This window comes from Chenopodium quinoa, unplaced genomic scaffold, assembly GCF_001683475.1.
Source record: "Chenopodium quinoa cultivar QQ74 unplaced genomic scaffold, ASM168347v1, whole genome shotgun sequence".
Lineage (NCBI taxonomy): Eukaryota > Viridiplantae > Streptophyta > Magnoliopsida > Caryophyllales > Amaranthaceae > Chenopodium > Chenopodium quinoa.
In genome coordinates, this window is record NW_018743518.1 from 1,671,420 (window position 1) to 1,695,806 (window position 24,387).

Here is a 24,387-nt window from a genome sequence, read left to right on the forward strand (position 1 = left end):
TTTAATTGGAGTCATCTCTTGCATTATTACCTATCAATACAACATAATTTCATTCGAAACAGTCGCATCATTGAACCAAATTCATTCCTGGAAATTTGTTTGCTCTATAATTGAACCAAATTCATTCTCGTGACTTTATAAACCTATTCGTAAGCTTGTTATGGTTCCAAACCAATTTATATGACTCCAGGGAAAACCCCACACATCTATTGTCGTAAAACATATTATTTCTCGTAAAACATCTATTCTCTTCATCTTATTTTTACGGAACTATATGTATTTTTTTCAAGCATTTTTTAAAATTGTTGCCCTGACCTAGTTTTAGGGATTGAAACTGATATTTACTAAAAAAAAAATAATTTACAAACTATTACTCCGTACTTAATAATAACTAACATTTATAATTGTTCAAAAATAACAGAGATGGTCGATTAGCAAATTGTGGAAAGTGACATAAAGAAGAAGCATCGACTTAAGAAATCCGACATGGTACCGGATCATAGCTTCTTACAAGAGATGAACTCGTGTTTGTTTTCGACCGTCCCTGAAGGATTTTATGATACTGCTGAGAAAGGAAGCATTTTATTGAAAATAAAAAACTCACCTAATATTTCACAAAACAAGAAATTGGAAATATATAACCTATAATACGGAGAAAACCATAGCATAAAAAACTCACCTAATTAGCAGTCAACTTACCCATTAGAATAGTACGTACTCCATCTTATAATATTTTTATATGAAGAATGTAACATTAATATAATACGGATTAGTTAATAAGTGTCTATTTAAGGTAAGGTGCATAACATTGTCCTCATTTCACAGTGCGTGGATGTCGATAATGTTGATCCCTAAGGGCTAAGGCTACCACCTACCAATTCAATTAGAACTAACCTAGCCACTAAAAGAGAGAGATTACATGTAATTACATTAATTAAGTCCTTCCTTTAGTATCAACTAATAAAATCTTAGTTTAGTTGGTTACAAAGAACCCTAGCCACTAAGTTGTGCATACTAAAACAAATGCCACTTATTTATTGGTCATGTTTTCGTGTTAGTGTTAGTTGTTGAAATGGGACAGAGAAGGGGCAGCTGAATGTGGGAAATGGCGTTCAACTTTTAGTAGCACTCATCTCGTTGTGTTTTGTTTTGATATTTTTATTATTTTTTCGGTACTCTAAAGATGAAATTTATTATCTTTAATTGACATGTATTATAGGATGTATCGAGAGGATGTTATAAATGAAATGAGGATTGCAATATCTACAACTTTTCATATGCGCACAACACACATGAGTGTATTTAATAATATTAGTTTTAATGATGTTAAAAACTAAAAAAGGAGCAATGAACACAACAAGTGATATTGACTGATGCACTCATTACATGCTATTTTATGCATGGGTATGACTGATGCACTCAAATGTTGTATCTAGATTTGAGATAGATGTAGGATTGGTGATTTGGTGGTGTGTCTGGTGAGTGGTCATTTGGAGAAGAAAGCTAGACTTCATCACCTTAGCATAAGAGTTGGGTTATGATGTATATGAATTTAGACTATTTAGAGCCTTTAGGGAATAATAGAATTTAAATTTACATTAGTATATGCAGTAGTATGAGGGAAAAAGACTGGTACATTTATTTTACAGTATTTTAAATTTTAGAAAAAATTGTATATATTTTTGGATGTAGCAGTTTTAATACTTTTGTGTAACAAAGTGTATTTGAAGTTTATATTTGTGAAAATAATTGTATGATTTATATACTAAAATTTAGGATGTTTTCAATAATTATTTTGATGTTGCTAACTTATCTTTCACTTACACAGGAATAACATGGGCTAGCGATTAAAAATGGATGATCGCAACTATTGAAGGTGATTTATATGAGCAACGTTGAGAAGGGCCAATGTAATTAAGTCTGCATTAAGTGTTATGTTTTTGTTACCTAGTTGACAAAGTCGGGTTATCTTGTAATTTGCACGTTTCTTTAGTATGTTATTTATAAATCATTTCATAGTCATTATTCAAAATTTTTGTATTTGAATTTATTTATATTATTAGGCAGATTAATCTGATTTTAAATAGGCTATAAACAAAGCATTGTATGATACCAACAAATATGGGCAACGAGAAAATTCGTTGCCCAAACTATTATGGGAAACGAAAAATTATCTGTCGCCCAAAGTAACAAATATAGGGCAACGAGCAAATTCGTTGCACAAAATATTATGGGCAACGAAAAACAATTTGTCGCCCACAGTACAAAGATGGGGCAATGAGCAAATTAGTTGCCCAAAACATTATGGGTGACGAAATAGATCGCTCATAGGCAACTAACTAATTCGTTACACATAATAACCTTTGTGCTACAAATTAGTAAGTTGTTGTCCAAGATATATTGGGCTTCGAGCCTTGGGCTTCAAACCCATGCCTAGGCCCAATTCATTGCCCAAAACAATGGGTGATGAAATATTAATTTTGTGCTTCGAGTTTAATCGTTGCCAAAACTCAAATTTCTTCTTTACAAGGCAACGGTGGGTGATAAAATTATAGTGAAGTGTCGTCAAGTATGTAGCCAGGAAATTTTGTTCTAGCAAACTACAAAATTGTGACGTATGGGAACTGTTACTGTGTACGGAAATTATAAAAATCGAGCTCGTGAAGGTTCCAGGCTTGGCTTGAGCAGCTCAAGCTCGTCATGGGCATTCATTCAAGATACACACATAAGAAGCCATAGAGATACAAAAACCATATAGAATAAGGTTAGCATTAAAGTACCATGTCTTTAAGTCTTCAACGAAGACTACAGTAGATAAAGCCATGCACTCGCAGCACCAAATCCAGCAGCAATAAGTGCATTAGTGGTTGCATCAGGCAAGACAATGCCATAATTCTTGGCACCCATGTCACCCTGGTCAATACAGAAGCATAAGCCAGTTAGCTATTAACAAAACAATTAGGCAGATAATTAGATTCCTGCATGAATCAAGTGATTTGTATACATTTGAACGCGCTTTCCTTTAGCTGATGTTGTTCCATAAATATGCATGCCAGCCTTTAGACCACAGAGAAAAACGAGCCATCAAAATTTTATAAGATTAAAAGAACCAAAAATAAATAAAAAGTAAGGCCATATGTGATTTTAAAAAATTTGCCAATACGTAAGGGATATACAGAGTTACAGACATATATTCTACAGAAGATCTTGAAAAAACTGCTAGCATGTAAATTTAGATTAAAGTAAATAGTATGGTATCGAAAAACAATTATAACCAAAAAGGTTGTGAAACAATTGATTCACCAGGTTCTTTCAATATCAAGAATGAGTCCATAGAACCTAATCTCCTCCATAGCTAATCAAATTCAATTCGCAAATAACCCCGTTGATTGGCACCTAACTCGATACAATACTATAAAATTAATAATGTTCAACTCACAGAACACCTTATCTACTCCATAACTAGATGATCAATATGTATAAAATTCTAAATTACATTGTAATATGAACAATTTATATTAAAAAGATACTAATGAAAACTAATATCCCTAAATGCAAAACCCACAAAACAATCAAGAATTATTCATCATATACCTCCAAATAATTCCCAGATGATGAATTTCTGGAAGCTCTCAAATAGTAGCTTCCTCCACTTTTATCGTCTTCTCTACCGCTTTGAGATTGTTTTAGCAAAAGATATTGAGAATACGTGAGTTCTTCCTATATTATCTGATCTATATCTTTTTTTGGCATATTTCTTCCTCGAACTGGTGGACTTACATCTAACAACAATCTAATCCATTTGAAGTAAGGATATATTAGTTCCCTGTTTTTGTAAATGGTAATCATGCGATCTCTTAAAATTGTGCTTGGCTCTAGCTCGAGTGCTCAAAAGTGTGGTTCATTAACAACCAAGCTTACTCTAAAAATTGCAAACATGGGTTTAAAAGATAAATCAAAGCTTATTCGTGAATTAACAAATTACGTAAAACTTATTCGTGAATTAACAAATTACGTAAAACTTATTCGTGAATTAACAAATTACGTAAAACTCATATATATATATAGTGAATCCACCAGGAACTCATATTTAGTGAATCCACCAGGAACTCATATGCCACCAGAAATTCAGAACAATCCTAGGTTTTTTCCTTGGTTTGAAGACTTCATAGGTGCTATAGATGGGACTCATGTACGTGCATCAGTTCCTATTGAGATGCAAGAGAGATTTCGAGGAAGAAAGGATAAGACAACACAAAATGTACTAGCGGCCGTAGACTTTGATCTAAAGTTTACTTATGTGCTTGCTGGTTGGGAGGGCTCTGCCCACGACTCAAGGGTTTTGGGTGATGCACTTAGAAAGGGATTAAGGTTCCCAAAGGTAATATTAATCACTTTTCTCTTGTTGATAATAGTGGTCTAAACTTAACTTGAATTGATTAAAATATTGATAATAATTTATGGATGTAGGGAAATACTATCTTGCTGACGCTGGGTATGGGGACCGTAAAGGTTTTATGTCTCTATTTAGACGTGTTCGTTACCATTTGAAGGAGTATACCGACAATCCTCCCGAGAATGAACAAGAATTATTCAATCTTCGCCATTCTTCACTGAGGATGTGTATAGAGAGGGCGTACAGGGTGTTAAAAAAAAGATTTTGCGTCTTAGATGCTGAGCCTTTTTGGTCATATGAAACCCAAGTGGATGTGGTTCTTGCTTGTTTTGTGATATATAACTACCTAAGAGGTGTTGATCCCAATGATGCAATTACACGAGAGGCCGACTTGGAGGTTGAAACACATGACATAAGGAAATCGCTTACTCGAAAGGAAATTCGTGAGGAAACCAAAGAGTGTGTGAAAAAACGAAATTCTATAGGATCGGCCATGTGGAATGCATATAAGAAGCATCGAACTAATTGAAGTTGTAGAATGTTATTTCTTATTTAATAGATTGTAAACTATTTTGATAGACTCATGGTTCAAGTGAATATATTACAATATTATCAAATATATTCACTTCATATCTAATCGATTGATTTTTATTTTATCTTTTGTCTTTTTGGCCAATTGCTAAGGTCTATATTTCTGATTTTGCTTCCTATTATTAGTTTATTTTGTTGTGTGTTTAATTTACTTGTTATATAGGTGAAAGACGAGAAAAAAGTTAATTTTCGTTGGTCAAATGTCTAAGGAGCTATTGGAATTTCTTGCTGAAGAAGTGAGGAAAGGACACCGGCCAAATAATGCTTTCAAGACTAGCTCCTTCATTGCTGCTGCAAAGATGATTTCTGAAAAGTTTCACACATGTACTGCTGACCATGTTGAGAATCATATGAGGACAGTGAGAACTACTTGGGGAGTTATCTCTCAAGTGCGAGGAAGATCTGGGTTTGGTTGGGATGATAATGTAAAGATGGTGACTGCTTCACCAAATGCTTATGAAGCTTATATTCAGGTTTGATTGTTCATATGTTCTGCTTATTCTTTGTTGTTGGATTGATTGATTGCTCATTTACTTCCAATATGGTCATAATTCTTCAGTTATTGGACCCGCAATTGTGAGATAATAAATTTGATAATAAAGCAGTAATCCAGTATTAAGAAACTGGTTTCATATGTAGTGCATATCCTTCAGGGTAATCGATAATTTTTTCTGTATTGTAAGTGCTGATTATGAGCAAGATTATATTTTGCTTGATTTATGTTAAGTGCATTATAGATTTATATCTCCATAATTACAGAATACATAAAAATTATTTTCTTGATTTATGTTAAGTGCATTACAGATTTATATCATATAATTGCTGGTTTAGGCAAAGTGTGTATGGCATAGAAATTGCAGCTGTTGTTCAAATTATTACTTCCAACTAATTTGTTCATAATTTTCAGAAGATGAAAATGGAAGCAAAGAAAATTTGACAGACATGTTTGTTATATCCTCCAATTCTGAAGCCAGCTTAAACATCATATTTTCAGTCTGAAAGTGCCCAAAAAAGCTCTATTCAGTAATTTATTCTGAATGTATATGACTAGCTTGCATTTGTGCTAATCAAACATATTGGTCATTGTAGTCTTATTCTTTATTTCAGCATTAAGTACAATATATGAAATTAGGTTGCCATATTAGGCTTCTTTCCTGCCTACTGACTAGTGACTGATTGACTGCTTGTTATTACTTTTTAGAAACATCTGATTACTAATTATTTCAGCACTAGTCCCCTCTTAAAATCCATTTGTTTCGGATCTCTCGCAATATAAACTGTCATACATCTTGTTCCTTAATCTTTGTTTGGCTGTTAACTACAAGCTATTCTAACAGATGTTGTCATGCAGTCATGCTAACAATACTCTTAGGCAACTCTTTTGAGATGATAATTACTCGTTAATCTGTGTTACTCTTCTTGTGTATGTGATTAATGTGAGCTACTCCTTAACTTAACAGCAATATCCATCTCATGAGAAGTATTTGAACAAGAAAATTGACATGTACGACGAGATATCAATAGTGGCAGGCAAGGACAATGCAAGGGGTAATTTTTCCAAGAAGTTTGGTGACATTCAAACTAATTCAAGTGGGCAGCCAAGTACTATTGAAGTCGAGCCTACTAAGTCAGACAGTGCAACTTCTTCGGAGCCTAGATATCATAAGATGAGATCTCGAGCTGAAGAGGAAGGTGACTTGCGTCACATTTCTACACAACTAGGAGAAGTAGTTAGTGGTCTCAAGAAGTTTTCGGACAATCAACTTGATGTCGAAAATTTGTATGGGGAGATCATGAAAATGGATGATGTTGATGAAGTTGTTCGTGTTGCTGCGTTTGACCACCTAGTTGAGCGTGAAATGCTAGCTAGGGCCTTCTTGACCAAGAGTGAAGCTCTTAGGAAGCTTTGGATCCAAAATTTCGTTAAATCTCTACGTTAATTTTTTATTTCTTTTGTTCTACCAACTTTGTGATAATAATTATATGTCGATATGGACAAGTTTTAATCCTAGTAGCCTTTTATTATCGTGGTAATTGTTAAGACTCTTGTTGAACTTTTATAAAGTTTATAAAAAAGACTATTTGGTTTCTTTTGATTATTTTATATTATTATGTTTGAAGTACAATATAGTATAATATATTGGGGTAGCTAATAATGAGTAAGAAAATATTTGAAAATAATAAAAAGAAAAGGAGTAAAAGAAATGACAAGAGAATACAATTAGAATTGAAGTTTTCCATTAGTAAATAATTTTCAGTTCAACCAAACAATGAAAAATGCTTAAAATAGAAAATCATTTTCCATTTAACCAAACAACGGAAAACTTTTTTGAAATGAGTTTTCCATTGTAAAATGATTTTCATGAAAAACCATTTTGCATTGAAAATGTTTTACACCCTACCAAACGGACCCTATGTGTAAAACATGTGAATTAGTAGGCTAGGTGGCTCTTAGGAGTGTTGTGGTCAAATTGTGAGCAGTGACCGTGTATCATGCAATAGCTCAAGTTGTATGATGCATTTAGACCCTGTTTTGCACGTTAATTATTGTGCGTTTGATTGTCGTTGTATTCTTAATCTCAATTATTAGTGTCGTTCTCAGATCCCAATTGCAAGTACGGCGATCAATGTATGGATTTATCTATATGAAAAATCAATTTTACGCGGTACTATTATCACTCTTATCAAAATTTGAAAAATCATCCTACATCCACTATAGACATGAAATTCAACCAAATACTCCGTACTTTCAAAAATAACCATAACCAACCACTTGTGTAAGATAAAGACCCAATATAGTACAATACACGGAGTACTTAATTAAACACAAAAAAATCAGAAGTTCTAATACGAAATTTTGCCACAGTATAAGAAAACGAATGGTTAACAATCAAGCTGAACCAAGTTAAAAAAACAATGCCCAAACAAGATTGATTAAATAAACAATTGACAAAATTAAAAATAAATGACAAAATTAGTGGACTAGGATATGTACATGGACTAAAATGAATAGATATCAAGATATGCAATGTCTTCTCCTTTGTCTGTTAGTTTAGCGGAACTTTTTATCAATATTAAGTGGGAAAACATAGGCTGATTTAAATCACAACAGACTTATATATTGCTAATCCAAAGATAACATCATTCCATAACTTGAGTTGAAAAGGAACACTTAGCTTTTGACTTGAGAAAAAAAATACTTGACAAAAAAAATGCACAAGGATGGCCCATAATTAACCAGATTTTTAAGCAAAATGTAGTACTGAAACTTATACATAGGCATTTTGCAGGAAAATAACTTGATGCATAACAACTGAATGAATTACAAATGCCATTATGCTCGCAGTCAGCTTACCGAAAACAAAGGATAACAGGCGCAGGGAAAGAAAAAACGCAGAGATTAGACCTCTGTAGTAGATGCATGGAACTACAGAGAACGTGAAACTAACTAATCCTTTCTGAATGTAATAAACATTCAAATTAGTTATTACAGTGTAGCACATTATCAAAACTTTGCCCTGCTATGATGTCTGTAAATTTACTAATTTGTAATGGCATTTACCTATCCACGTACTAAAACCAATCAACTGTACAGTAATTACCTACGGAAAATTTTGAAGAGTTGAATTTTTGTACCACTCGGGTCATTGTTGCCGACTATTTCAGTCAAGTTAATTAAAGCCCTGAAATAATGCAGGCGACAATTCGGTAAATGGGTATCTAATACGGATTAACAGGAAGTAATAAAAGTTGCTGTCAAAATTACAGCAATACACAACACACCTAATAGTGTTTGTCAAAAACGCAGAAACACACTTACATGGGCCCGAGTGAGCAAAATTAAGACTAGAAGATCAAAAGATAATACAAGGACAATGATCAACCACGTACCGGAATTTGCTGCGAGTTTCTGTGCAAGAACCACCATGGACCATTCCTTGAGAAAATTCTGAAGATTTGAGGTAAAAAACAATATTATCAAGAAAAAGAAATAACATTAACATATAGTGAGTAACAAACATATTGAAACCAGACAACTGCCATAAAAGATGAGCTTGCTAAAACTGAAGCAAGTATTGACATAATATTGTACTCCGTATTTGTTTAATAAGTACAAGCTTCACAAACTAAAGTTGTTAATCATTCATACTTCGTATTTGCATATTATCGTAACCAAAGCTCTCAAACTCAAGGTAATCAAAAATCACTTCAGATCATGAAAAAGCAGTTCATAATGACAAAAACGTACCTGAAATATCCTGCAGCCATGCGCAAGCCCATAAAGAGGGTCAATCCGAGCCAAACACCAGAAAGTTTCATCACTGAGGGAGCATAGAGAAGGATGGCCGACGAAATTGCCCCTACCAACATCTGAAATTCAGAAATATTAGTAGACTAAGCTACAACATGCTTCTAAACCAAAAGATCCTAGCACCTTACCATGGAATAAGCAGCATATGAGAAGTCTGACGCTCCAAAATGCAGACCGTCAAAGATAAAAGCTAAAGAGTTGAGTGGCTGGCTTGCACTGACAAACTGTTGAAAATTGGCCAATTATGAGATGCTACGTTGCTGCTACCGATTGGATATTTAGGCAAATGAACTCGAGTAATATGAGAAAGTGGCGCTTACCCAAGTGCCAGATTTTACAATCTGTAATACTGCAGGATCCTTTGTGAACAAATTCGCTAAAGAACCAAAAGATGATCCCAAAATCACGGCTAAAGCACCACCAGTAACTATCCCAATCTGGGAGGAGTTAGAACAAAAAATGAACCACCACCATTAACAGCCATGACCACATGTTTAATATACAGACATGAAAATTAGACGTCAAACATGTTATAAAAAGAGTAAAAGATGAACTACTACCTTCAAAACAAAATTAGTTAGCTCTTTAACAGTATCGTAGTCACCTCTTGACAAGGAAGTAGCAACCAGAGCCTGAAATGAAAAGTGATGCGTGTGAACTCGATCTTACAGCATAAATATAGATGCAGCATTAGATAAACGCTAATAGTTAACAAACTGTTTAAAGATCAAATATTAACTGATTTAAAATCCATTTGAATCACTCCAACCATCCAAAAGGTGATATTCCTTTATATTTTAATGTCCTATTTTTATTACATATCACTCTTTACTGCATATCCATCGACACAGAATTCCATATTTGGTTCAACACCCCACACGATAGTCACATTACTCAATATTTGCGAGTCATCATAGATAAAACACTTTAAGATGGGAGGTTGTAAAAACTTTTTCTTTTCTCTAAGTCAGAGTAGATGAGATGACTGATGACTTGATGAGCATATATCCTGGATATGGAACCTCCTAGATGGATGAAACTCTGAAAGCCCATACCTGACCAGATGCCGCTAATGCATCAGTTAAAAGAGAGACAGCCAGCCACACTTGCATACAGATTTGATGAGCAGCCATGGCTAGAGGACCTTGACGAGCAGCCATTGAGGTCCCAATTGTCATAGTTATCAGAACAGCCAGAGTTCTTCCAATAAGAAATCCACCTGTAAAAAAAGATAATGTAAGGGAGCAGACAATACTCCAAGCATGCAACATTTAAAAGTCGCATGGCCAACTAAGCAGATAATATGAGAAATTTGTAATGGTAGTTATTGAATAGAAGGTTATTACAATTTAAGAACTGGGAAACAAATCATAAACAGTAAAAAAACACATGAAGTTTTTTTTGTGACGCTCACCAGACTTCAAATAGACCCCAAACTTCAGGTCTCCAAATTTTGGAGGTAATAATACTACTCTCTTGCTAAGATACCAAATCATCAAGAAGCTACCAATGTATCTGGAGCACAAAAAAAGCAGCATGATCATCCAAAAAAAAATTAAAAAAAAAAAAGGTGGGCTAATAGACTTCAGGAATAATATACTTACTGAGACACAACAGTGGCAGTGGCTGCTCCAGTGACACCCATCTGAAAATAATTTATAAAAAGTCGGAACAGAAAAACGGCTGCAAGATTAGCGACACCTGCATAAGGATCATCAAAAATTCAAAAAACACGTAAGAAGTCAAAAAAGAAAAGTAAGAAATACATTTTTTTTTTTTTTAAAAAAAAAAAGAATAAATAGAATAAAATTAGGAAATAAGAATGACACCCATGAAAAAATAAACCAGGGGATGAAACAATAAGAATACATAAGCAATACTGAAGTTTGTAAACATGCCTAAACAGTATACAGGGGTTTTTGTGTCCTTGAAGCCCCTTAGGACACCCTGAAGAGCCAAAGAAAGTACAACCGCAGGGGCACCAAGAGCTCTAAGTGACAAAAATCTTTCTGCTTGTAGTCGCATGGGAGAAACCTGCAGGGAGATTGCAACAGAACAATAAATTATGCCAGTAAAGCCATACTTCTGTAGTTTAGTGCCAAGGATATATCAGATGGTGGTCAGCACAGATAACAAAAGGCTCATACGCTATATTCGTAAGTTTTACATATGAATTCATTTTGGAAGCAAAATAAGATCTCAACCAAATCAAAAGTATTTGAAACTTACTGGTGAGACACCCATTAAACTGAGGAATGATCCACTTCCAAAAAGTAAAGCTAGAGCCTCAATGATGCCAATGCTTAAAGCAAGGAATAGTGCTGTAGAAACTGACTGCTTTCTTTCGAATTCTTCATGACCGTCTAGTGGGTGCAAAACATAATACATCGTAATCAATCATTACAAAATAATTCAATAGCTGTTATTATGATCAGAATGACTATTAAGAATACTATACCTAAAGAAGACTTCGCTATATCTTCAGCTACAAAAGAAGTTGCAACACTTAGAAGTGGTATGTTGAATAGCTTTGAAATGATGTTAAAGATCGACATTGAAACACCAGCAGATGCAAGTTCTACAGGACCTGCACACATCATGATACAGATTTAGATCACAATTCACCACGAGTATTAAGTTTTAATATAGAGTAAAAAATTATTAAACTCACAAATGGAACATAGAAAATTCAACATGAGAAACTGGATTTTAACCTAAACTGCCAATATAAGCTGTCTCCATCAGCTGCGCCATAGGATCAATGGCCTGGCTAGCTAATGCCGGCAAAGAAAGCATTATAAGCTCTCGTTTCACATTCGAAGGAGGCAAATGTATAGAGGGCTGAAATAAAGGCTCACTGCAAAGTCATTAAATAACCTGACAGTCAAACTAACATATAAAAGGAAATATAATTCATATCATCTTTTTATCCTTAAAAAAAAAAAAAAAAAAAAAAAAAGCACTGGAATCCAGAAGATTGAAATCAACAACAGTTTCTAAATAATCATAATTCGAAGTAGTTTTATAACACACAAATTTATTAGATGCAGGGCTCAAATAGTGGTAATGTGGTATTAACAACAAATACAAGAAAGAAAGAACTAATTGCACTTATAATACTCTTGAGGCGAAAGGAACTATCCCAGGGGGGTTATACACCAAAAAACTTAAAACAGAAGAATTATGCGAAAACATGAGATGTTTCAGCAGCTAATAATGGTAACTAAAAACATGCAATGGAATCATGAAGATTGAAGCAAGGGTTTTGACTTTTGACAGCCATATAGACCTTACATTGCTGAACAGAAAATATTGCTAAAGCAAGGATTTTGGGAGCCATAAAAGAACCAAATATATTTCAACATAACAAGCCTTATAAGGTTTTAATAAACAAAATATCTATAATAGAACAATGAGATAGCATAGATTAAGAGAAACAGAAGTTTACAAAATCATTGGGTTATTTTTACATAGGTGTACATCGAATAAAAAGTCATGTCCTTAAATATAAACACATACACTGACATAAATCAATAAAAAAATCAAAGCTTAATAATATTTCAAACCTTAAACCATTAACACCATCATCATTTTCCAAAGTAATCTCCTCTGCAGCACTCTCCACTATATCATGAGGCTCCTCCTCCACATCACAAGGCTCAACACTGCAATCTGAACCCAACAGGCTATATGTCACATTCTGAAAAGGCTTTCTACGACGAATAATAGTTTCCTGAGACAGCTTTCTTCTGTCAGCATACATATAGCAGAGTCCCGATACATCTTCAGGACTCTTTCGATTAGCCAATGAAACTGAAGAACGAAATCCACATGATCGGCCCATAGAACTTGACCTGGCTGCCTTGCTCCATCTTCTCCTAGTGCTAGAAAATGCTGTTGAGATTTTACCACCACAAAGTTGTGCAGCTGTCATCCTTGAAGCTGTTTATAATAAATCTTCTCAACCCATAAAATTCTACACAATTCATTGAATAAAATCAATAGAATGTACAGAAATTTGTGCATCTACAACATTATGCGTTCCGAAAGAACCGTTGATTACATCCTTTCACCAATCAATAAAGTAAGAAGATCACTATTAATCGATAGAAAAACAAAATTAATTAGTTAAAAATTAAAGTGTTAATCAGTATTATTTAAGGGCTACTTTAGGGTTATTAAACAAATTAGTGCATCTACACAACTATTCATTTAAAAAAAAACCCTTTATACATCTTTTCACCAATCAATAAAGAAGGAAGATCACTACTCATATCAAGCAATGGCCACGTATTGCATACAGCTAACTAGAATGTAATTATAGTGTTAAACGACACGGGCATGATTTCGAATTCAAGTCCAAATTCGAAACTCGTTTCCATCTACGTTACTAACATTAGCTGTGGCATTAATGTATAGCTACACCCCATGTATGGACCACCCAAGGACATGATTTTGCCTTCTTGCCACTTACAAAAACAACACACAAACAAAAACCCACATTTACAAGAAACCCCCACCCACAAAACATATTTTACAAAATAATGATGATAGCAGAATTAAGGAATAAATGAAACAATCCAAATTAAGAAAAAGGACATAAATATGCCCCAATATGATAAAAAAGATGAATTGAACAAGTAATACTCCGTAATTAGTAAAAAAATTCAGGGTTAATCAGTATTATTTGTATAATAAAAATTATAATTCAGCCTTAATCATCATTAATCAGTGAAAAACAGTTTTAATCAGTTAAAAATTAAGAGAAGTAAACATCAACAAATTACAAAGAAAATTACGAAAGACAAATTTGAAGGAAAAATATTGCATACGAACTAGATTAAACAAAAGCAACAAATCACGTTCTTTAAATCTTTATAGGAAATTTTATTACTTTCAAATTCCTGCACCTAGAATGACAAATTCTCATAACAACATTATTGATAATAGAAATATGATAATACCCATCAAAGCAAATGTTACGAGCAAAATTTTCCAAACATAAAAATAAAAAATTGAGGGAAAAAGAAGCAGTAAAACAAATAAAAAGAGAGAAAAATACCTGGGTTGGAATTTTAAGGGTGGATGTGAGTGAAGAATGAAGAAATTGCAGGGGAAGCGGTTATTTTGTCGAAGTTTCGCTTAAAGATTGAATTTTTTTTTTTTTACTTGATTTGTGTTCCAGCGACACGTAGGCGGTAGGAGTGCTTTTCGATGGGCTGCTTGTGGGTCAGTATTTTTATGTCCTTGTTCTCACAATGGCACGGGGTATAGCCGTACCATATTACCGTATGACCATAATACCATATTAGAGTGGTTAATTCAAATGTCTGGGTCAGGTTTGATCGGCTCTAATTTTAAACTTAAGTCATGCTAAATTATTGTATTCATGCGAGTTGATATCAAAATCAGATTTTTTTCGGGTCGAATCAGGTTCCGACTTATTTAAGTGGTATAGCCGTATGGATTTGGAATCGAGAATCAAAGTACTATGTAAAATGGTACTTTATGTCAAAGCTTGAAAACTTGACAATTTAACTCTAACCACACCCTGTAGTTTCTAAATTCCATCTCTTACCTCTTGAAATTTGAGGTATGAGTTTGAATTGAAGTTAGCAATTTATCAAACACAAGATATGTGTTTTGCCCATTCCAAATTCATATACCTTAAACCTAATTTTATTCGATGTCCAAATGTTTGGTATGAGTTATGCACACCTTTCTTTATGGGTTTCTAAATTTGATACTTAGGGTGAATTTTTAAATTAAAATTCCATACTTGATAAAACAAGCATTGTTATTAAGTAATTTCACACCAACCGTCACAGTAGAAGCTGTGTACTGTCATAGTAAAATTACATAATTGTAATTAAGAAAACAATTGGATTCCAAAGCATTATTATTGATTCAGATATAAACGCGAGACAATTCATCAACTACAACACTTACAAATTACATCCAATTTCTTCACCCAACACCCCATTCCCCTCAAACAAAACAAAAACAAAAAAGGAAGAAAAAAAAATTACCAAGTAAACAAAAACAAAAACAAAATCTAATTTCTAATGTACTAGGCCACACAAAAAGCTCCAAGTATAAACGAATCACAGAAATATCTGGAGCATGATCATCTGAAGACTGAGCAAAACAATAGCCAAACTCCAACCTCTCGAACGAGATCCTTTGCTGTCATCACTTGATCCCGGGGCTGCATTACAACATTGAGGCAAAGACAGAGCTAACCGTCAGCAACTTTATCAAGTACAAAATCACTGCAAATATACATTAAGCTATACAATACTTGTATTATTGCATTATGCATGGTATTCCTAAGGAAATCTTCCTATGACTTAAAATGTAATGCTACCAAAAAAAACAAAAAAGAACTCAACCCTCTTGTGCTGAAGTATAGCAGGTTGAATTGATTTAAACAGTTTATATACGCTCCTTAATTCAATATATAATCATAGAAATTGGTTATTTCCATCAAGAGCGCATATGAATGTCGTGTAATCGTGTATGATCAAATGTTTATTAGACAGTACAGAAATTTAAAGATTACCGGGACAAGTGTTTTCAACAGCAAGTGTTGTGAGAACGGTTTGTTTGTTGTAACCAGCATAGGCACAAGTTGTACGGCTGCAGCTCGAAGTAGTCGAGTTACTAAGTAACAAATTCGAATCAGGACACTTCATAGCAGGACATGTAGGCCAATTCACTGCTTTAAGTCCTGATGGTTGACATTGCAGCCTAAAACAAGCCATACGAGCATCATAGTAAATGTAAGTACACACTACAAAGCTAGATTAGTTGAAGTTTATGCAAGGGAAAATAGTTGATTAAACTGAACAAATATGATACAAAGAATGAGCTTACGTATAGTTATTTGTCGGGTCACAGCTGCACCTTACACAGTTGTTGGCAGTAAAAACGTACGTGTCATTGGCGACTAGCAACGAGGAATCAGAGGAGCTGTTATTTATAGTTGAGCTACAAGCTGCATCAGATATATTTGTAAAAAATAATTATCATGGAGCTGAGGTAAAAAATGAAGGGAAAAGAATGCAACAAATGAAGACCTCTTTGATCAAAATGCTGGTGTATAATTTGAGTATTGAGATTTTGAAGGATTGTGGTGCAGCATTGTGAAAATGACACTAGAATTACGGAGAGTATAACTTTAACACACCATCTTCTATATTCAGAACAATTCATTGCTTTATGCAATTTGAAACTTAGCGTGTGAACTTAAGTACATAAGTTATTAATACTCCGATCAATTAGAACGACGAGTTCTTGCTTGCTTAGTGCTTTAGCTCTATCAAATTTGACCAAATGTATAATCATGAATTATTATTAATGAAAGTTCACATCTACTTTCACAGTTATATGCACATACATAAACTTGAGTGCTAGGCATTAATTCACTGGCTTACGACTGTACGAGTACATCTTATCATAGTAATCATACTCTAGTCAGCTAGAGATGTCCCAAAAAAACAGTATTCATTTTGGCAGTTTCAACAATATGGCATTATAAATGTTGGAAAAATATTCTCTATACATGTCATTCCACTATTTGATTAGTGTTTATTTGTGCTTTTTACCAGTATATTTTTCCTAACATTATTTTTCTTGTGAAAACATATTACTTGAACTATTTACCGCCTTAAAACTACTTTCAAAAATTTTTGACCTCTTCAACAATTTTCCACTACTCTCTCGGCCTCTCAATCTTCTTTACATGTTACAGAGTAAAATTCTATCCATCGAAAATAACTCATCTCTTATATCTCACATGACGCAATCAATTACGTATAAGAAAGCCTAAATTTTCATGAGTTTGAAATTCATTACTCATTAGCCGCAACACACAAGTGTGAAACTATGGGAACAAGAGAATGTGTAAGTAAACCGTGGGCCCATGTAAAGCTAAAGATAAGTGGGTTGAATAATAGTGGGCCTAACCCCAACTTGCCCACTAATTTTCTGAACATTATACTATTGCAATATAGCCCGTGTTAAAAATTCAAACATAATTTCATTATTTTGGCGACCTATAACAAGTAATAGTTCCAAAAATTTCTAATTAATAATAAGGTTACTCCTTAATTAATGCTGTTATCCACCTATGTAACTGACAAAAACTACTAGTAATTTTTATAGCATTTCAAATAATATAATGCCGTTGTTTTTTTCGAGAAGTAATGCCGTTGTTAAACCTTGGAGTAATTAAACAAATATAATTCAAATGTTAGAATAATTGTTTATTATGGTCCTTCAAAAAAAAAAAAATGGTTTATTATGGTCCAGTTTTGTTATTTTATGGTAGAGTAATTCGAAATTAGGTAAAATTAGAGTTGTCAATTTGGATAAACGGTTCAGTTTTGGGTTGGGTTTATCGGTTTTGGGTTATAACGGATTGATTTATAACGGGTTGAAATGATTAGCGGGTCGGTTTTGAAAATTATCGGGTTAGTTCGGTTTAGTTTTTTTAATTGCGGTTTCTAGTCGGGTCGGGTCCAAATCGGATCAGGTTATAATCGGTTCAGGTCATAATCAATTTGGGTTAAACTGGGTCGGTTAGAAGATGGTTTTAGCCAGTTTAAAGCGGGTTTTGGTTCAAAACAGTTCGAGTCCTAATCGGGTCGGGTTTAATCAGTTCAACTCATAATCAGTTTGGGTTAAATTGGGTCGGTTTGAAAACAGGTTTCGGTTCAAAATAGATCGGGTGAAATCGAGTCGGGTTATTATTGGTTAAGGTCATAATCGGTTTGGAATTTTGGATTGAATTGGGTCTGTTTGGAAACAGTATTATCCAATATGAAGCGTGTTTCAATTCAAATCATATTAGGTTAAAATCGAGTCGGATCATTATCGAGTCTGGTTAATCAGATAATGGGTAGGAACGGGTTAGGTTATAATCGAGTTAAATCTTAAATAAGTTGGGTTTATCGAGTAGTGGATTGAAACGGATCATATCATAAACATATTAGGTTACGAGTTGTAAACAACTCAGTCATAATGGATTATAGTTTGTAAACATTTCGGTCTTAACGAGTTATGGGCTGTAAACGATTCAGTTCTAACGGGTTACAGGTTATAAACGGTTTGGTCACAGCGGTTTACTGGTTGAAACGGTTAAGGTTAATCGAAATTATTGCCGGGTTTAAACAATTTTCGGTTTAGAATGGATTGGGTTACTATCGGGTTCGGACATAATCGGTTTGGGGTGCTTTCGGTTTTTGATTGTAATGGTTTGATTTGATAACGGGTCAGGTCATTAACGGTTTGCACAACTTCGATTCAGTTCAGTTACGGGTTGGAAAAAATTGAGTTCGATCAGTTTTTGGTTTCAAAAAATGAATTTTTAACGATTCGATTCTTTTACGAATCGGTTTGAAACAGCCGGGTTTAACAATTCGGGTCATAAACTGACAGCTATAAGAAGAACTCAATAGCAAAGCACGTGCACATGCAAAATGCAAACCGTGGGTGGACATAACAGGCTTTTTCTGACTACAAAATCCAATTTCGGAACTATTTCTTTACTTTGTCATTTCTTCTCGTATTCGAATCTATCCCTTCCTATGTTTTAAATTAGGACTAAGTCAGAATCCGTGCAATCTATTTTTTTTTTTATTATTATTTATCATTTTTTATAAAAATAGATAAATATAAATAAGAATTATACACCTTATATAAAAATATCCGTACTTTTAAAATTTTATTTTCATCGAAATTATGATATAATACCATTTTAATGTCGCGTAATACATATTTCAATATAAGAGTCTATTTATTACTGTGCTAATTAAAATTATTTCATTTTTCAAGGCAAATTAATTATCACATTACTAAGGCAAATTACATTATCAACAGACGATTTTAATAAAATTGAGAGAGAAGAGAGAAAGAACCTTTGATAGGGACATCAAGAACTTGACCAGCAATGAGACTCTTAGGATCAGAAATATTATTCACTTTCATCAAACTTTCCGAACTCATCCCAAACTCGGCCGCAATTTGACTGACACTACTCCCAGAAGCCACCACGTGTGCATAATGAACCACCTCCTGATCCTCCACGTCATCACAACTACAAGGAAGTGGGATCCACAACTTCTGACCAGTTATAATGAGATTTGGATCCTTAATTCCATTAGCAGCCACAATTTGAGGGTAATCCACGAGTCCAGAAAACACTTGACTAGCAATATGAAAAAGACCGTCATCTTTGACAACAGTGTATTTAGGAACACGGTTAGAGATCCCTGTCCCGTTGCGACAATGGCAAGGGAAAGGGATCCTGATGGTTGTGTTCCCGGTAATGGTATGACTCGGAGGGGTGTTTGGAGGGAGGTTGTTCACTCCGAGGATAGACCGGAGTGTTTTGACTTGGAAGAGTGATTGGATGTGGCCTAGTGTGGTTGTGTTTGGGGAGATGTAGCCGGCCAGTGCACGACAAGTGGACTTTGTCGAGCACCGGAAGGCGGGTGGTGGTGCTTGCGCAGAGATAATTGGTGTTGAGAGGAGGAGGAGGAGGAAGGAGAGTGGGATGAGGAGGATTGTCATTGTTGTTGTTATTGTAGGTGGGAGTGTTAGTTTTGTGTTTCTTGTTTTAAAGAGGGAGAAAGAATGAAAGATAGGAGGTTTGAAGTTGGAACTTTGATTAAAGGGAGGGATGAATTTAACGTGGTTTTTGGGTTTGTTTGTCTAGTTGGTTGAATGAAGGGTTGAAGAAAAGAGTGGACTTTGACTAAACAATGTTGTTTTAGTCTACGATAGTGATAAAATAGTGTTGGAGGGCTCCTTCTTTTGGAGGGTATTAGAGTAAATTTAATTTGCAACTTGCTCTAATAATAGCATCCCTTATGACATGTCGACATATACACTAGCATAATATTTGAAATTTCTTATTTATCATTGGTTAAGTTGGGATACATTGTGAGCCATATATATGTTCCAACGCAAATTCTTATACAATACGGGGTTGGCCACACAAGTTACTTCGTTAGTATTATAGGGGTTATCCGGTCAATGTTATAGGGGTTACATTGCTAATGTTACAGGATTACTCAGTTAGTGTTATAGGTTACATTGTTTTTTTACAAGCGGTCATATGATATAATCAGCCACACACAAGACGTGGCGATATTCCAATAATTATACCGAATAAATAAATAAATAAATATTGTAAATATAGCTAAAATAATGTAAGTATACAACTATTGTATTGAACCACGGAGTAATCTATTTTGAGCTACTCTACATAGCACTGTGTAAATCTTAATTTAGTTCCCAGTTATTAATGCCTTGATGGCCATAGTTATTCACAATCATTTAAAAAAAGCTCACGCATAAATCATTTTAGAAGCTGCCTATAGCATTTTCCTTATATAAAAACAATGATAATTTACATATTTTGCTTAACACTTATGAAAAATGACTCATTTCTTCCATGGAGTACAGAAAGACTGTCACGAGGGCACAAAAATTGGAAGGTTGACAGAAGAGTCAAGCTTCTTTTTGAGAACAAGTTGGGTCAAATTCCATTGTTGTACAATTCTTTCATATTCTTTACAAACTTACAACGGCGTGTTGGAACCAGGTAGCGTAAGTGGACAAGTTGGCACTTTCACATGAAAATTATTCTATCTAATGAAAGGCATACTGTTCATTTCATCATAGATTTAGTTTAGTCGCCGTTTAATAATCTTACATAAATGATAGTCCATCTTATAACTTCATACTAATAGTCCATCTTATAACTTCATACTAATAATGACTTACAGCAAAGCTTCTAATAATTTCACTGCATTTAACTTATTAAATTAATTTAGCCCCTGTTCACCTCACCTTATTTTTGCTAAACTAAATTTTTTTTTACTGAACTGAATTTTTTTTTGCTGAACTGAAATTATTTTTATTGATTTTCTATTATATTTCTTCTTTAAATTTACTGGTTTTTACTGAACTGAAATTATTTTTACCGAACTAAAATTATTTTTGCTGCACTGAAATTAATTTTACTGAATATTAGTTCCTTAGTCAAGGGTTTGAAATCTATCTATAACTATACTAAAACATAGGACACTCAAGCTACACCTTGACACGTGTCACTCTATGCTTAAAAACTTTTTCGCTCATTTTTCCACCTCTAAATATATCAACTAAGATTGTGATATCGCAATATATATACTATAAATAGGTATATTCATATAACTAAAAAAAATATTCTTGCAAGGCAAAATATAGGTTATTATATTCATTATATTTACAAAATAATCTAATATAATATATTCATATAACTAAAAATATATATTCCTGCACGGCAAAATAAATTATTCATATAAAAAAATATGTAAAAATAACTTTATTAGATTATTTTATAAAGCATATACTTACAAAATCAATTCCTCCCTATTATAACTAATTTTTTCAATTATTAAAAGATTTTACAAGTTAACTTAGTTATTAAAAGATTAACTCACTTTTTAAAAGATCAACTAGCCTATACTGATAAGATCAGTTATTAAAAGATTTTAAAATATCTTATGAATAATTTAGATCTTATGTGAGAAAATTGCATAATATTTTTTTTATCTTAAATTATATGTGCAATATTCCTCAAAAAAAAAAAAAAAAAAAAAAAAATCATGCGTGAAATATGTGACAAATATGCAAATATACTTGAAAGATATTATAAATAATAAGTATACATTTGATATTATATGAAAATCATACGAAATATTTCTAACTTTATTAAAAAATTACTTCATATTGTAATATAATCACATGATTATATTATAATATGAAGTAATTTTTGAAATCAACTCCCTATGACTTTCAAATTACGACTACAAGTAGAAATATATAATAAAATACATTACAGCAAAAAAATAAAAAATAATACAAGCATAAAATATTGAAGGAAATGAATGAATATAGCTCTTTACTTATATAATGAATGAAAATATTATTCTGTATTTATATATTGAACATATCGTTTCAATTATGACTACAAGTAGAAATATATACTTTAATAAATTGTGTCTGAAAAAAAATGGCTACAAGCATAGAATATTGAAATAAATAAATATAGCTATGATTGAAAAATTACTCCGTATTATATATTGAATATATCAGTCAATAATTAGAAATTTGGAACACATTTCCGACCATTAGGATTTAGGAGTCAAATTCCTACTATTACCTCCGCAATAAATTCGATGATAACACATTGTATATTATTACTTTGATATATAATTTACGAAGAATTGGATTTGGGTTTCATTTTGTTTCTTTGGATAAAATCAAGAAAACCCACAAAAAGAAACGAGGAGCTGCAACAAGGCAAAACTTGAAAAGGAATTCGATAATTCTTGAGCCTAAATTGGATGACTAATTTTTTGAAATCTATAACTTGAAAAAGGAATTGTAAGAAAACACTGATTGTGGATTTGAGAAATTGAGGCTAACATGTAGCTGAGTTTGCGGGTTGATTTTCAAATTGGGTTTTGATTTTACATGTTCAAGCTAGGACATATGTAGAATGATTTGATTATTAAAATATGATTTTGAAGGTGAATAGTGAGTTTGATCTTTATAGGGAGACCTTATAAGAGGTTGGGAAATGTTGGTATCACTGTGTGACACCAACTTCAAGTGTCTGGAGTGTTGGTATGATTTTGATCAAAATGATGAAGATGCTAAGCTACTATATTAGATACATTAAATTGTTGATATATAATATTAAAGTTTTAATATCAGATACTCCATATTAAACTTTTAATACCAAATATTAAAATTAAATCTTGATATCTGATATTACACATATTGATATCAATATTTAATTGTTGATATCAGATATTAAAGTGTTGATGTTAGATTTTAAATATTGATAGATAATTAGATATATGGTTTACATTAAACAGATATATCACGGTAACTTTTATTTATATTGGTGTATCTTTTGATCATTTTAAGATAAAAATGTATAATATGGGCATTTGTAAATTGGTTTTTTTTTTTTTAAAAAAAAAAAAAAAAGAAACTATGACAACCTTATGGGACGAAGAGAGTATGTTTTATTAGCTTGATTTAAATAAACATACACATAAAGGGTAATACATGAGACATGTATATAGGCATATATAAATTATTATGATTAAAGGTTTATGGCCTTTATATAATCCAAATATATAAAGGCCATAAACCTTATTTTTCATATCTTTAGTATGTCTTTATTTTTAAAAAACATTAAATTGAAAATATCATAAATGAGTAATTATTGTGATAAATGGTCGTACATTATTGTGATTTATATTGTTGTATATAAGTTTTCAATATTATGAATAAATTAACTATTGTTTTAATTTTATAAAATTTAGTATTTGAACTTTTATAACCGTGCAATTGCACGGGTCTTATACTAGTTATTTTTACTGAATATTATTTTTTTTAAGGTGAAGAGAACAGGGCCTTAGTCAAGGTGAATTGCTTCAGCACAGTCTCAAGTGATTAATAATATTGTTTACAAGTATATAATTAGTAAGTATGCATTAATATACTATTTTAGTCTACTAATCTAGATTTAAATTACGGCTATTTCATCAAATGCCACTGAGTAATTTCGAAATTCACCAAATGCCATCGAACTTTTCCAAATTCACCAAACGCCTTAATGACCGACAACCGTTAGTGGACCCCATCACTTGCCACGTGTCACTTTCTAATTGGTCCATTTTTTTAAAAAAAAAAAAGTAATTAAACAAAAATTATAAAAAAAAAAGTTAAAAAAATTTTAAAAAAATTAAAAATGGTAAAATACTTTAAAAAATTAATAAATTAAAAAAAAAACAACCACCAGCATCTCCCAATCTCCACCACTGCCACCACCCCACTCTCCCACAACCACCACGAATACCCTCTTCCTCCCCTTCCCCGGCACTTCCGACCACCATACTCCACTTCCCGGAATCGTACTCCCTCTCCTTGCCCAGCCACACCATCCACGCAAACCCCGTGCCTTAACCTTGACACAACCACCTCCCCAATTGCCTAGTTTCGAACCACCTTTGCCAGC

The 24,387-nt window shown here is 33.0% G+C and overlaps 4 protein-coding genes across 4 annotated transcripts; 2 read left to right on the forward strand and 2 right to left on the reverse strand.

The window, feature by feature from the left end:
- Nucleotides 1-4,114: 4,114 nt before the first annotated feature.
- LOC110740153 (protein ALP1-like) lies at nucleotides 4,115-4,925 on the forward strand. The gene is made up of 2 exons (XM_021920646.1): nucleotides 4,115-4,346; nucleotides 4,471-4,925. Exons 1-2 carry the CDS (start codon nucleotides 4,115-4,117, stop codon nucleotides 4,923-4,925), a joined length of 687 nt encoding a protein of 228 aa, XP_021776338.1.
- Nucleotides 4,926-5,098: 173 nt separating this feature from the next.
- LOC110739945 lies at nucleotides 5,099-6,996 on the forward strand. The gene is made up of 2 exons (XM_021920421.1): nucleotides 5,099-5,460; nucleotides 6,448-6,996. Exons 1-2 carry the CDS (start codon nucleotides 5,188-5,190, stop codon nucleotides 6,925-6,927), a joined length of 753 nt encoding a protein of 250 aa, XP_021776113.1. The 5' UTR covers nucleotides 5,099-5,187; the 3' UTR covers nucleotides 6,928-6,996.
- Nucleotides 6,997-8,210: 1,214 nt separating this feature from the next.
- On the reverse strand, nucleotides 8,211-15,062 carry LOC110740103 (protein DETOXIFICATION 45, chloroplastic-like). The gene is made up of 15 exons (XM_021920602.1): nucleotides 14,362-15,062; nucleotides 12,866-13,275; nucleotides 12,014-12,156; nucleotides 11,758-11,886; nucleotides 11,529-11,662; nucleotides 11,198-11,333; nucleotides 10,904-11,000; nucleotides 10,714-10,814; nucleotides 10,355-10,518; nucleotides 9,860-9,931; nucleotides 9,620-9,736; nucleotides 9,428-9,523; nucleotides 9,237-9,358; nucleotides 8,879-8,936; nucleotides 8,211-8,670 (listed from the first exon to the last, which is right to left on the reverse strand). The coding sequence occupies exons 2-15, from the start codon at nucleotides 13,231-13,233 to the stop codon at nucleotides 8,659-8,661; spliced, it is 1,749 nt and encodes a 582-aa protein (XP_021776294.1). The 5' UTR covers nucleotides 13,234-13,275; nucleotides 14,362-15,062; the 3' UTR covers nucleotides 8,211-8,658.
- A 118-nt stretch (nucleotides 15,063-15,180) lies between these two features.
- Nucleotides 15,181-20,123, reverse strand: LOC110740104 (lysM domain-containing GPI-anchored protein 2-like). Its single transcript, XM_021920603.1, has 4 exons — nucleotides 19,220-20,123; nucleotides 16,176-16,296; nucleotides 15,862-16,049; nucleotides 15,181-15,507 (listed from the first exon to the last, which is right to left on the reverse strand). The coding sequence occupies exons 1-4, from the start codon at nucleotides 19,872-19,874 to the stop codon at nucleotides 15,404-15,406; spliced, it is 1,068 nt and encodes a 355-aa protein (XP_021776295.1). The 5' UTR covers nucleotides 19,875-20,123; the 3' UTR covers nucleotides 15,181-15,403.
- Nucleotides 20,124-24,387: the final 4,264 nt, after the last annotated feature.

Coding starts and splice junctions, on each gene's coding strand:
- LOC110740153 (XM_021920646.1), top strand. CDS start 4,115: ATGCCACCAGAAATTCAGAACAATCCTAGGTTTTTTCCTTGGTTTGAA. Junction 4,347..4,470: donor CCACGACTCAAGGGTTTTGG/GTGATGCACTTA, acceptor TTATGGATGTAG/GGAAATACTATCTTGCTGAC.
- LOC110739945 (XM_021920421.1), top strand. CDS start 5,188: ATGTCTAAGGAGCTATTGGAATTTCTTGCTGAAGAAGTGAGGAAAGGA. Junction 5,461..6,447: donor CTTATGAAGCTTATATTCAG/GTTTGATTGTTC, acceptor TTAACTTAACAG/CAATATCCATCTCATGAGAA.
- LOC110740103 (XM_021920602.1), bottom strand. CDS start 13,233: ATGACAGCTGCACAACTTTGTGGTGGTAAAATCTCAACAGCATTTTCT. Junction 12,157..12,865: donor GATGGTGTTAATGGTTTAAG/GTTTGAAATATT, acceptor ATGACTTTGCAG/TGAGCCTTTATTTCAGCCCT. Junction 11,334..11,528: donor GTTTAATGGGTGTCTCACCA/GTAAGTTTCAAA, acceptor ATCTCCCTGCAG/GTTTCTCCCATGCGACTACA.
- LOC110740104 (XM_021920603.1), bottom strand. CDS start 19,874: ATGACAATCCTCCTCATCCCACTCTCCTTCCTCCTCCTCCTCCTCTCA. Junction 16,050..16,175: donor GACCCGACAAATAACTATAC/GTAAGCTCATTC, acceptor GGCTTGTTTTAG/GCTGCAATGTCAACCATCAG. Junction 15,508..15,861: donor TGTTGAAAACACTTGTCCCG/GTAATCTTTAAA, acceptor GTTGTAATGCAG/CCCCGGGATCAAGTGATGAC.